The sequence below is a fragment of the Oncorhynchus keta genome, chromosome 35, assembly GCF_023373465.1.
Source record: "Oncorhynchus keta strain PuntledgeMale-10-30-2019 chromosome 35, Oket_V2, whole genome shotgun sequence".
Classification (NCBI taxonomy): Eukaryota; Metazoa; Chordata; class Actinopteri; order Salmoniformes; family Salmonidae; genus Oncorhynchus; species Oncorhynchus keta.
In genome coordinates, this window is record NC_068455.1 from 3921819 (window position 1) to 3934318 (window position 12500).

The 12500-nt window shown below is 48.1% G+C and overlaps 1 protein-coding gene across 1 annotated transcript in view; it reads right to left on the bottom strand.

Annotated features, from left to right (window-relative positions):
• LOC127915700 (ezrin-like) overlaps window positions 1–12500 on the bottom strand; it is a 40184-nt gene that overhangs the window by 3143 nt on the left and 24541 nt on the right. Inside the window, exons 7-11 of the mRNA XM_052496039.1 lie at window positions 11822–11968; window positions 9649–9745; window positions 8614–8777; window positions 4079–4209; window positions 2120–2280 (exon numbers count right to left, since the gene is read on the bottom strand). Coding sequence (XP_052351999.1) covers window positions 2120–2280; window positions 4079–4209; window positions 8614–8777; window positions 9649–9745; window positions 11822–11968 — 700 coding nt within the window. The remainder of the gene's footprint in view (window positions 1–2119; window positions 2281–4078; window positions 4210–8613; window positions 8778–9648; window positions 9746–11821; window positions 11969–12500) is intronic.

Below are 12500 nucleotides of genomic sequence, written 5' to 3' on the forward strand. Positions count from 1 at the left end.
TGTGGATAAACCACTTCTCCAATCTTTTGGGCTCTTTAACAAAGAACTAACAGCAAAAACATATAGACATGATCAAATACAACTCTTAGAATCAACCATTAAATACTACCAGAACCCACTGGATTCCAGAATCCACTGGATTCCAGAACTCACTGGATTCCAGAACTCACTGGATTCCAGAACAAACTGGATTCCAGAACCCACTGGATTCCAGAACCCACTGGATTCTCCAATTACCTTGAATGAACTACAGGACAAAATAAAAACCCTCCAACCCAAAAAGGCCTGTGGGGTTGATGGTATCCTAAATTAAATTATGAAATATACGGACCACAAATTCCAATTGGCTGTTCTTAAACTCTTTAACATCATCCTCAGCTGGCATCTTCCCCAATATTTGGAACCAAGGACTGATCACCCCAATCCACAAAAGTGGAGACAAATTTGACCCCAATAACTACCGTGGAATATGCGTCAACAGCAACCTTGGGAAAATCCTCTGCATTATCATTAACAGCAGACTCGTACATTTCCTCAGTGAAAACAATGTACTGAGCAAATGTCAAATTGGCTTTTTACCAAATTACCGTACAACAGACCACGTATTCACCCTGCACACCCTAATTGACAACCAAACAAACCAAAACAAAGGCAAAGTCTTCTCATTCTTTGTTGATTTCAAAAAAGCTTTAAAAAAACTCAATTTGGCATGAGGGTCTGCTATACAAACTGATGGAAAGTGGTGTTGGGGGTAAAACATACGGCATTATAAAATCCATTCTGCAGCCTAGAGAGTCGAAGAAGAAGAAGAAGAAGAAGAAGAAGAAGAAGAAGAAGAAGAAGAAGAAGAAGAAGAAGAAGAAGAAGAAGAAGAAGAAGAAGAAGAAGAAGAAGAAGGCTGAGAACAGGTGGATCGGGGCAAGGTGATGTCATTGATGTTTGCGTATTCTCAAGGAACCGGGAATCAATTACTTTGGGAATCGACTCCCAGCCCTAATTTTACATTAAGACCAGAACATCAAGCATTTATACAGAAGTCCTCTTGACTCATCCCAGTGTCCTCACCAGCTGTTCCTAACTCATCCCAGTGTCCTCACCAGCTGTTCCCGACTCATCCCAGTGTCCTCACCAGCTGTTCCTAACTCATCCCAGTGTCCTCACCAGCTGTTCCTAACTCATCCCAGTGTCCTCACCAGCTGTTCCTAACTCACCCCAGTGTCCTCACCAGCTGTTCCCGACTCATCCCAGTGTCCTCACCAGCTGTTCCTGACTCACCCTAGTGTCCTCACCAGCTGTTCCTAACTCACCCCAGTGTCCTCACCAGCTGTTCCTGACTCACCCCAGTGTCCTCACCAGCTGTTCCCAACTCACCCCAGTGTCCTCACCAGCTGTTCCTAACTCATCCTCACCAGCTGTTCCTGACTCATCCCGGTGTCCTCACCAGCTGTTCCTGACTCATCCTCACCAGCTGTTCCTGACTCATCCCAGTGTCCTCACCAGCTGTTCCTGACTCATCCTCACCAGCTGTTCCTGACTCATCCCAGTGTCCTCACCAGCTGTTCCTGACTCATACTCACCAGCTGTTCCTAACTCACCCGTGTCCTCACCAGCTGTTCCTGACTCATCCCAGTGTCCTCACCAGCTGCTCCTGACTCATCCCGGTGTCCTCACCAGCTGTTCCTGACTCATCCCAGTGTCCTCGCCAGCTGTTCCTGACTCATCCCAGTGTCCTCGCCAGCTGTTCCTAACTCATCCCAGTGTCCTCACCAGCTGTTCCTAACTCACCCCAGTGTCCTCCCCAGCTGTTCCCGACTCATCCCGGTGTCCTCACCAGCTGTTCCTGACTCATCCCAGTGTCCTCACCAGCTGTTCCTGACTCACCCCAGTGTCCTCACCAGCTGTTCCCAACTCATCCCAGTGTCCTCACCAGCTGTTCCTGACTCATCCCAGTGTCCTCACCAGCTGTTCCTGACTCACCCCAGTGTCCTCACCAGCTGTTCCCAACTCATCCCAGTGTCCTCACCAGCTGTTCCTGACTCACCCCAGTGTCCTCACCATCTGTTCCTGACTCATCCCAGTGTCCTCACCATCTGTTCCTGACTCATCCCAGTGTACTCACCAACTGTTCCTGACTCTCTAGCTGAATCACGGCCTGCCTGGCCAGCTCGTCTTTGGCCAGGAGAGCAGCCTGTCTCTCAGCCTCCAGCCTGGCTGCATCCTGCTCCACCCTCCTCCTCTCCTCTTCCAGGCGGATAGCTCTCTCCAGCTGCTCCTGCAGTTCTGTTACAGACAGACAGACATTATATTCAAATACATATACATATATATACACATATATACACTGCTCAAAAAAATAAAGGGAACACTTAAACAACACAGTGTAACTCCAAGTCAATCACACTTCTGTGAAATCAAACTGTCCACTTAGGTAGCAACACTGATTGACAATACATTTCACATGCTGTTGTGCAAATGGAATAGACAACAGGTGGAAATTATAGGGAATTAGCAAGACACCCCCAATAAAGGAGTGGTTCTGCAGGTGGTGACCACAGACCACTTCTCAGTTCCTATGCTTCCTGGCTGATGTTTTGGTCACTTTTGAATGCTGGCGGTGCTTTCGCTCTAGTGGTAGCATGAGACGGAGTCTACAACCCACACAAGTGGCTCAGGTAGTGCAACTCATCCAGGATGGCACATCAATGCGAGCTATGGCAAGAAGGTTTGCTGTGTCAGCGTAGTGTCCAGAGCATGGAGGCGCTACCAGGAGACAGGCCAGTACATCAGGAGACGTGGAGGAGGCCGTAGGAGGGCAACAACCCAGCAGCAGGACCGCTACCTCCGCCTTTGTGCAAGGAGGAGCAGGAGGAGCACTGCCAGAGCCCTGCAGAATGACCTCCAGCAGGCCACAACTGTGCATGTGTCTGCTCAAATGGTCAGAAACAGACTCCATGGGGGTGGTATGAGGGCCCGACGTCCACAGGTGGGGGTTGTGCTTACAGCCCAACACCGTGCAGGACGTTTTTCATTTGCCAGAGAACACCAAGATTGGCAAATTCGCCATTTCACTCAGCCTGATGAAGAGCAAGGCTGTTTTCTCTAATTTATCCCAAAGTGTTCCCTTCCCCTCTGATTTGATATTTGGCTAAGAAATATGGCGGAAACTCCCACCGATCTATGCCTCTATATGATTGGGAAGTAGTGAACGAGTGTACACTTCAGGAGAAAGGAGATACTACTTGGGACGCAACCCAAGTCTGAAGGGAAGCAAGGCAACATTTGATGGCAGTGTCTCTACAGACAATAAAGTCTATTTAATGATTAGACAATGAAGGAAGGGCGTCTCTAACACACACTGCCTTCCTATGAATGATTAGATTATGAAGGATGGTAGTCTCTGACACACCCTGCCTTCCTATGAATGATTAGATTATGAAGGAAGGGAGTCTCTGACACACCCTGCCTTCCTATGAATGATTAGATTATGAAGGAAGGGAGTCTCTGACACACCCTGCCTTCCTATGAATGATTAGATTATGAAGGAAGGGAGTCTCTGACACACCCTGCCTTCCTATGAATGATTAGATTATGAAGGAAGGGAGTCTCTGACACACCCTGCCTTCCTATGAATGATTAGATTATGAAGGAAGGGAGTCTCTGACACACCCTGCCTTCCTATGAATGATTAGATTATGAAGGAAGGGAGTCTCTGACACGCCCTGCCTTCCTATGAATGATTAGATTATGAAGGATGGGAGTCTCTGACACACCCTGCCTTCCTATGAATGATTAGATTATGAAGGATGGGAGTCTCTGACACACCCTGCCTTCCTATGAATGATTAGATTATGAAGGAAGGGAGTCTCTGACACGCCCTGCCTTCCTATGAATGATTAGATTATGAAGGAAGGGAGTCTCTGACACACCCTGCCTTCCTATGAATGATTAGATTATGAAGGAAGGGAGTCTCTGACACACCCTGCCTTCCTATGAATGATTAGATTATGAAGGATGGAAGTCTGTCTGGAAATCTGTGGTGCACCGTATCTTCCTACCTACCCATATTACATGTCCTTACCTCTCTCTGCCTTCTTGGTTGTCTCCTCAAACTGGTACAGCCTCAGCATCAAGTCCTGCTTCTCTCTCACCATCTGATCCTTCTCTTTCTCCATGGCCTCCCGTTTCTTCTTCTCATTCTCCAGCTGGGCCCTGAAAACAGGAGTAGGTGATTGGGACTTTTTATATTGGTGTATCGTCGCCCGGTTCGACTCCTGAGACACGGAAGCCACACAGTACAGACAGCAGTTCACAGATAAGGTGAAAGCGGGGTACAGGAGGGTGAAGGTGGAGGGTGAAGATGAGGTACAGGAAGGTAAAGATGAGGTACAGTAGGGTGAAGGTGGGGGTGCAGAAGGGTGAAAATTAGTTACAGGAGGGTGAAGGTGGGGGTGCAGAAGGGTGAAGGTGAGGTACAGGAGGGTGAAGGTGGGGAACAGTAGTGTGAAGGCGGGGTACAGTAGGGTGAAGGTGAGGTACAGGAGGGTGAAGGTAGGGTAGAGTAGGGTGAAGGTGGGGTACAGGATGGTGAAGGTGGGGGTGCAGAAGGGTGAAGATGAGGTGCAGGAGGGTGAAGGTGGAGGGTGAAGATTAGGTACAGGAGGGTGAAGGTGGAGGGTGAAGATTAGGTACAGGATGGTGAAGGTGGGGGTGCAGAAGGGTGAAGATGAGGTGCAGGAGGGTGAAGGTGGAGGGTGAAGATTAGGTACAGGAGGGTGAAGGTGGAGGGTGAAGATTAGGTACAGGAGGGTGAAGGTGGGGGTGCAGAAGGGTGAAGGTGAGGTACAGCAGGGTGAAGGTGGGGTAAAGGAGGGTGAAGGTGGGGTAGAGGAGGGTGAAGGTGGGGTACAGTAGGGTGAAGGTGGGGTACAGCAGGGTGAATGTGAGGTACAGGAGGGTGATGGTAGGGTAGAGTAGGGTGAAGGTGGGGTAGAGGAGGGTGAAGGTGGGGTAGAGGAGGGTGAAGGTGGGGTAGAGGAGGGTGAAGGTGGGGTAGAGGAGGGTGAAGGTGGGGTACAGGAGGGTGAAGGTGGGGTAGAGGAGGGTGAAGGTGGGGTACAGGAGGGTGAAGGTGGGGTACAGGTGGGTGAAGGTGGGGTACAGCAGGGTGAAGGTGGGGTAGAGGAGGGTGAAGGTGGGGTACAGGAGGGTGAAGGTGGGGTACAGGTGGGTGAAGGTGGGGTACAGCAGGGTGAAAGTGGGGTACAGGAGGGTGAAGGTGGGGTACAGGTGGGTGAAGGTGGGGTACAGCAGGGTGAAGGTGGGGTAGAGGTGAGGTACAGGAGGGTGAAGGTGGGGTACAGGAGGGTACAGGAGGGTGAAGGTGGGGTACAGGAGGGTGAAGGTGGGTACAGCAGGGTACAGGAGGGTGAAGGTGGGGTACAGTAGGGTGAAGGTAGGGTACAGGTACAGGAGAAGGGATTGTAACTTGTGAGAGACCGAAGACACAGTACAGCCAGCAGTTCACAAGCATCATGAACACAATTATACAGTGAACGCCACATTACGCCACGTTGGATAATTACCTCGTAACACTTTAATGCTTGTTAGCTGTAAAGCTTTCATATAAAGGTTTGCTATAAAGCTGAGTGATGGAGCTGTAGAAATATAACCACTCTGAAATTCATAGACGGAGCTGTGTATTCCACAGGGTCCATGAGGTAGTAAATGCTATCTCTACATCAAATAATAGTGACCTACAGAGCCTTTGGAAAGTATTCAGACCCCTTCTTCACTTTTCCCACATTTTGTTACATTACAGCCTTATTCTTAAATTGATGAAATAATGTTTTCCTCGTGAATCTGCACACAATACCCCAAAATGACATCACAATACCCCATAATGACATCACAATATCCCATAATGACATCACAATACCCCATAATGACATCACAATACCCCATAATGACATCACAATACCCCATAATGACATCACAATACCCCATAATGACATCACAATACCCTATAATGACATCACAATACCCCATAATGACATCACAATACCCTATAATGACATCACAATACCCTATAATGACATCACAATACCCTATAATGACAAAGCGAAAACAGGTTTTTCAAAAAAAATTCTTCAAATGTATGAAAAAAAAACTGCAGATACCTTATTTACATACACTACTGTTCAAAAGTTTGGGGTCACCTAGAACAGGTGAAGGTGTGGTCCTGTGTACAGGTGAAGGTGTGGTCCTGTGTACAGGTGAAGGTGTGGTCCTGTATACAGGTGAAGGTGTGGTCCTGTATACAGGTGAAGGTGTGGTCCTGTGTACAGGTGAAGGTGTGGTCCTGTGTACAGGTGAAGGTGTGGTCCTGTGTACAGGTGAAGGTGTGGTCCTGTGTACAGGTGAAGGTGTGGTCCTGTGTACAGGTCTATACAGGTGAAGGTGTGGTCCTGTGTACAGGTGAAGGTGTGGTCCTGTGTACAGGTGAAGGTGTGGTCCTGTGTACAGGTCTATACAGGTGAAGGTGTGGTCCTGTGTACAGGTGAAGGTGTGGTCCTGTGTACAGGTCTATACAGGTGAAGGTGTGGTCCTGTGTACAGGTGAAGGTGTGGTCCTGTGTACAGGTGAAGGTGTGGTCCTGTGTACAGGTGAAGGTGTGGTCCTGTGTACAGGTGAAGGTGTGGTCCTGTGTACAGGTGAAGGTGTGGTCCTGTATACAGGTGAAGGTGTGGTCCTGTGTACAGGTGAAGGTGTGGTCCTGTGTACAGGTGAAGGTGTGGTCCTGTATACAGGTGAAGGTGTGGTCCTGTATACAGGTGAAGGTGTGGTCCTGTGTACAGGTGAAGGTGTGGTCCTGTGTACAGGTGAAGGTGTGGTCCTGTGTACAGGTGAAGGTGTGGTCCTGTGTACAGGTGAAGGTGTGGTCCTGTGTACAGGTCTATACAGGTGAAGGTGTGGTCCTGTGTACAGGTGAAGGTGTGGTCCTGTGTACAGGTCTATACAGGTGAAGGTGTGGTCCTGTGTACAGGTGAAGGTGTGGTCCTGTGTACAAGTCTATACAGGTGAAGGTGTGGTCCTGTGTACAGGTGAAGGTGTGGTCCTGTGTACAGGTGAAGGTGTGGTCCTGTGTACAGGTGAAGGTGTGGTCCTGTGTACAGGTGAAGGTGTGGTCCTGTGTACAGGTGAAGGTGTGGTCCTGTGTACAGGTGAAGGTGTGGTCCTGTATACAGGTGAAGGTGTGGTCCTGTATACAGGTGAAGGTGTGGTCCTGTGTACAGGTGAAGGTGTGGTCCTGTATACAGGTGAAGGTGTGGTCCTGTGTACAGGTGAAGGTGTGGTCCTGTGTACAGGTGAAGGTGTGGTCCTGTGTACAGGTGAAGGTGTGGTCCTGTGTACAGGTGAAGGTGTGGTCCTGTGTACAGGTGAAGGTGTGGTCCTGTATACAGGTGAAGGTGTGGTCCTGTATACAGGTGAAGGTGTGGTCCTGTGTACAGGTGAAGGTGTGGTCCTGTATACAGGTGAAGGTGTGGTCCTGTGTACAGGTGAAGGTGTGGTCCTGTGTACAGGTGAAGGTGTGGTCCTGTGTACAGGTGAAGGTGTGGTCCTGTGTACAGGTGAAGGTGTGGTCCTGTGTACAGGTGAAGGTGTGGTCCTGTATACAGGTGAAGGTGTGGTCCTGTATACAGGTGAAGGTGTGGTCCTGTGTACAGGTGAAGGTGTGGTCCTGTGTACAGGTGAAGGTGTGGTCCTGTGTACAGGTGAAGGTGTGGTCCTGTGTACAGGTGAAGGTGTGGTCCTGTATACAGGTGAAGGTGTGGTCCTGTATACAGGTGAAGGTGTGGTCCTGTGTACAGGTGAAGGTGTGGTCCTGTATACAGGTGAAGGTGTGGTCCTGTGTACAGGTGAAGGTGTGGTCCTGTATACAGGTGAAGGTGTGGTCCTGTGTACAGGTGAAGGTGTGGTCCTGTGTACAGGTGAAGGTGTGGTCCTGTATACAGGTGAAGGTGTGGTCCTGTATACAGGTGAAGGTGTGGTCCTGTATACAGGTGAAGGTGTGGTCCTGTATACAGGTGAAGGTGTGGTCCTGTATACAGGTGAAGGTGTGGTCCTGTATACAGGTGAAGGTGTGGTCCTGTATACAGGTGAAGGTGTGGTCCTGTGTACAGGTGAAGGTGTGGTCCTGTATACAGGTGAAGGTGTGGTCCTGTATACAGGTGAAGGTGTGGTCCTGTGTACAGGTGAAGGTGTGGTCCTGTATACAGGTGAAGGTGTGGTCCTGTGTACAGGTGAAGGTGTGGTCCTGTGTACAGGTGAAGGTGTGGTCCTGTATACAGGTGAAGGTGTGGTCCTGTGTACAGGTGAAGGTGTGGTCCTGTGTACAGGTGAAGGTGTGGTCCTGTGTACAGGTGAAGGTGTGGTCCTGTGTACAGGTGAAGGTGTGGTCCTGTGTACAGGTGAAGGTGTGGTCCTGTGTACAGGTGAAGGTGTGGTCCTGTATACAGGTGAAGGTGTGGTCCTGTGTACAGGTGAAGGTGTGGTCCTGTGTACAGGTGAAGGTGTGGTCCTGTGTACAGGTGAAGGTGTGGTCCTGTCTCTTACCTTTCCATCTGTTTCTGGTGTTTCTCCTCCCTGGCCTTAGTCTTCATCTGCTGCACCTCGATGGTGTCTGGCTTCCTGCGTTTCATGTATAGCTCATGGTTCGCCATGCAGAGAGCCAGGATACGCTTATTCATGCCCAGCCGAGGGGAGTAGAACACAAAATCCTGAGAATATATGTTGGGTTTTATTAAACCGCTCTCTCGCGCTCTCTCAGTCTCAATCGCTCTCAATCTCAATCGCTTTCTCGCGCTCTCTCAATCTCAATCGCTCTCAATCTCAATCGCTCTCTCAATCTCAATCGCTCTCAATCTCAATCGCTCTCAATCTCAATCGCGCTCTCAATCTCAATCGCTCTCTCAATCTCAATCGCTCTCAATCTCAATCGCTCTCTCGCGCTCTCTCAGTCTCAATCGCTCTCTCAATCTCAATCGCTCTCTCGCGCTCTCTCAGTCTCAATCGCTCTCTCAGTCTCAATCGCTCTCAATCTCAATCGCTTTCTCGCGCTCTCTCAATCTCAATCGCTCTCAATCTCAATCGCTCTCTCAATCTCAATCGCTCTCAATCTCAATCGCTCTCTCAATCTCAATCGCTCTCAATCTCAATCGCTCTCTCGCGCTCTCTCAATCTCAATCGCTCTCAATCTCAATCGCTCTCTCGCGCTCTCTCAGTCTCAATCGCTCTCAATCTCAATCGCTCTCTCAGTCTCAATCGCTCTCAATAGCTCTCTTGCGCTCTCTCAGTCTCAATCGCTCTCAATCTCAATCGCTTTCTCGCGCTCTCTCAATCTCAATCGCTCTCAATCGCTCTCTCAGTCTCAATCGCTCTCTCAATCTCAATCGCTCTCTCAATCTCAATCTCTCTCTCGCGCTCTCTCAATCTCAATCGCTCTCTCAATCTCAATCGCTCTCTCGCGCTCTCTCAATCTCACACAGACACTTGTTTACACTCTCTCGGTCTCTGAAGTGGTGTACTGAACAAGACCTGAGGCTTACAGCAGTAACTTGACTGACATTAAAGGAATATTAGAGGACTCACGGGAGCTTTCTTATCAATGGGCTTGATGATGAACTTTTTATCATTGAATGAAATGTTCCTAACTTCACTCCAGGGAAACCCGATCTTTGGAGTGAGTCTGGAAGAGAGAACAAACGTCAACATTCAGCAGTTAAAAACAAGTGCAAATAAAGCGTTGTGACTCCTTTACGTACTACTAATATCATGATGTAATCAATACTGTTTAGAGGACTCAGGAGAACTAGGGTAACGACCTCCCCATAACATCCACAACCTGCCGGTCATGTAAAGGTAGAGTAGAGTAGAGTAGAGGTAGAGTGGAGTAGAGGTAGAGTGGAGTAGAGGTAGAGTAGAGGTAGAGGTAGAGTGGAGGAGAACTAGGGTAACGACCTCCCCATAACATCCACAACCTGCCGGTCATGTAGAGGTAGAGTAAGAGTAAGAGTAAGAGTAAGAGTAAGAGGTAGAGTAGAGTAGAGTAGAGGTTGAGTAGAGTAGAGTAGAGTAGAGGTAGAGGTAGAGTAGTGTAGAGGTAGAGTAGAGGTAGAGTAGAGTGGAGTGGAGTAGAGGTAGAGTAGAGGTAGAGTAGAGGTAGAGTAGAGTAGAGTAGAGGTAGAGTAGAGCAGAGTAGAGGTAGAGTAGAGTAGAGTGGAGTAGAGGTAGAGTGGAGTAGAGCAGAGCAGAGTAGAGGTAGAGTAGAGTGGAGTAGAGGTAGAGTGGAGTAGAGGTAGAGTGGAGTAGAGGTAGAGTGGAGTAGGGGTAGAGTGGAGTGGAGTAGAGGTAGAGGTAGAGTAGAGTACAGAAGAGGTAGAGGTATAGTAGAGGTAGAGTGGAGTAAAGAAGAGGTAGAGGTATAGTAGAGGTAGAGTAGAGGTAGAGTATTAGTAGAGTAGAGGTAGAGTGGAGTAGAGTAGAGGTAGAGTGGAGTAGAGGTAGAGTGGAGTAGAGGTAGAGTATAAGTAGAGTACAGTTAGCAGGCGTAGAGGTAGAGTTATAGTAGAGGTAGAGTAGAAGTAGAGGTAGAGTAGAGTACAGTTAGCAGGCGTAGAATAGAGGTAGAGTAGCGGTATAGTAGAGTAGAGATAGAGTAGAGGTAGAGTAGAGGTAGAGTATAAGTAGAGGTAGAGTAGAGGTAGAGTATAAGTAGAGGTAGAGGTAGAGTAGAGGTAGAGTATAAGTAAAGGTAGAGGTAGAGTAGAGTAGAGGTAGAGTATAAGTAGAGGTAGAGGTAGACTGGAGGTAGAGTATAAGTAGAGGTAGAGGTAGAGTATAAGTAGAGGTAGAGGTAGAGTAGAGTACAGTTAGCAGGCGTAGAATAGAGGTAGAGTAGAGGTATAGTAGAGGTAGAGTAGAGGTAAAGGTATAGTAGAGGTAGAGTGGAGTAGAGTAGAGTAGAGTAGAGGTAGAGGTAACGGTATAGTAGAGGTAGAGTATAGGTAGAGTGGAGTAGAGTAGAGGTAGAGTATAGGTAGAGTGGAGTAGAATAGAGGTAGAGTATAGGTAGAGTGGAGTAGAGTAGAGGTAGAGTATAGGTAGAGTGGAGTAGAATAGAGGTAGAGTATAGGTAGAGTGGAGTAGAATTGAGGTACAGTATAAGTAGAGGTATTGTTATGCAGGTGAGTGAGGACCCAAAAGCGGTTTAACAGAAACAGAGTCTTTTAATGTCCAAACACAGGGAATACATAGATCCTCTTCAGATGTATCGATTGACAAAATAGACAACCCGCAGAGAGGGCGACAAATAAATCATAAAGTCCTCTGATCTTTACAGGAGAGTCCCCTTCTAGCAGCAGAGGAGAATAGCAGGGTTAGCGGCAACAGACTGCTGGTCTCTCCGGGTAGGCGCGGGTTGTAGAGGACAGAGGTACCTGATCACACGTAGCATCTGATGAAGAGGCAGATTACGACAGGACGGGACAAGGGTGAAGCAAACGAGAATCTGACAAAGACAGAAGCAGAAACAGAGAGAGAAATAGAGACCTAATCAGAGGGAAAAAAGGGAACAGGTGGGAGAGAGTAAATGAGGTAGTTAGAGGAGATGAGGAACAGCTGGGGGAAGGAAAGGAAGAGAAGGTAACCTAATACGACCAGCAGGGGGAAACGAAGTGAAGAGAAAGAACAGGAACAAGACATAACATGACAATACATGACAGGTAGAGGTAAAGTAATAGTAGCGGTAGAGGTAGATGTTTACCTGTCGTCCTTCTCGTAGATGTTGAGTCCCAGGGCATCTACCCCCAGCCACAGCTCTGTCCCCTTCCTGTTCTTGATGTCAAAGAAGTTGACTCCATACATCTCCAAGTCCTGGGCGATCTTTAGATACTCCAGCATAGCATCCTCCCTGTTCACAAAGCATCAATGGAATCCTAACTGTAATTGGTGGAGAAAGGTCTGAATCCTAACTGTAATTGGTGGAAAGGTCTGAATCCTAACTGTAATTGGTGGAGAAAGGTCTGAATCCTAACTGTAATTGGTGGAAAGGTCTGAATCCTAACTGTAATTAGTGGAAAAGGTCTGAATCCTAACTGTAATTGGTGGAAAAGGTCTGAATCCTAACTGTAATTAGTGGAAAAGGTCTGAATCCTAACTGTAATTGGTGGAAAGGTCTGAATCCTAACTGTAATTGGTGGAAAGGTCTGAATCCTAACTGTAATTGGTGGGAAAGGTCTGAATCCTAACTGTAATTAGTGGAAAAGGTCTGAATCCTAACTGTAATTGGTGGAAAAGGCCTGGATCCTAACTGTAATTGGTGGAAAGATCTGAATCCTAACTGTAATTGGTGGAAAGGTCTGAATCCTAACTGTAATTAGTGGAAAAGGTCTGAATCCTAACTGTAATTGGTGGAAAAGGTCTGAATCCTAACTGTAATTGGT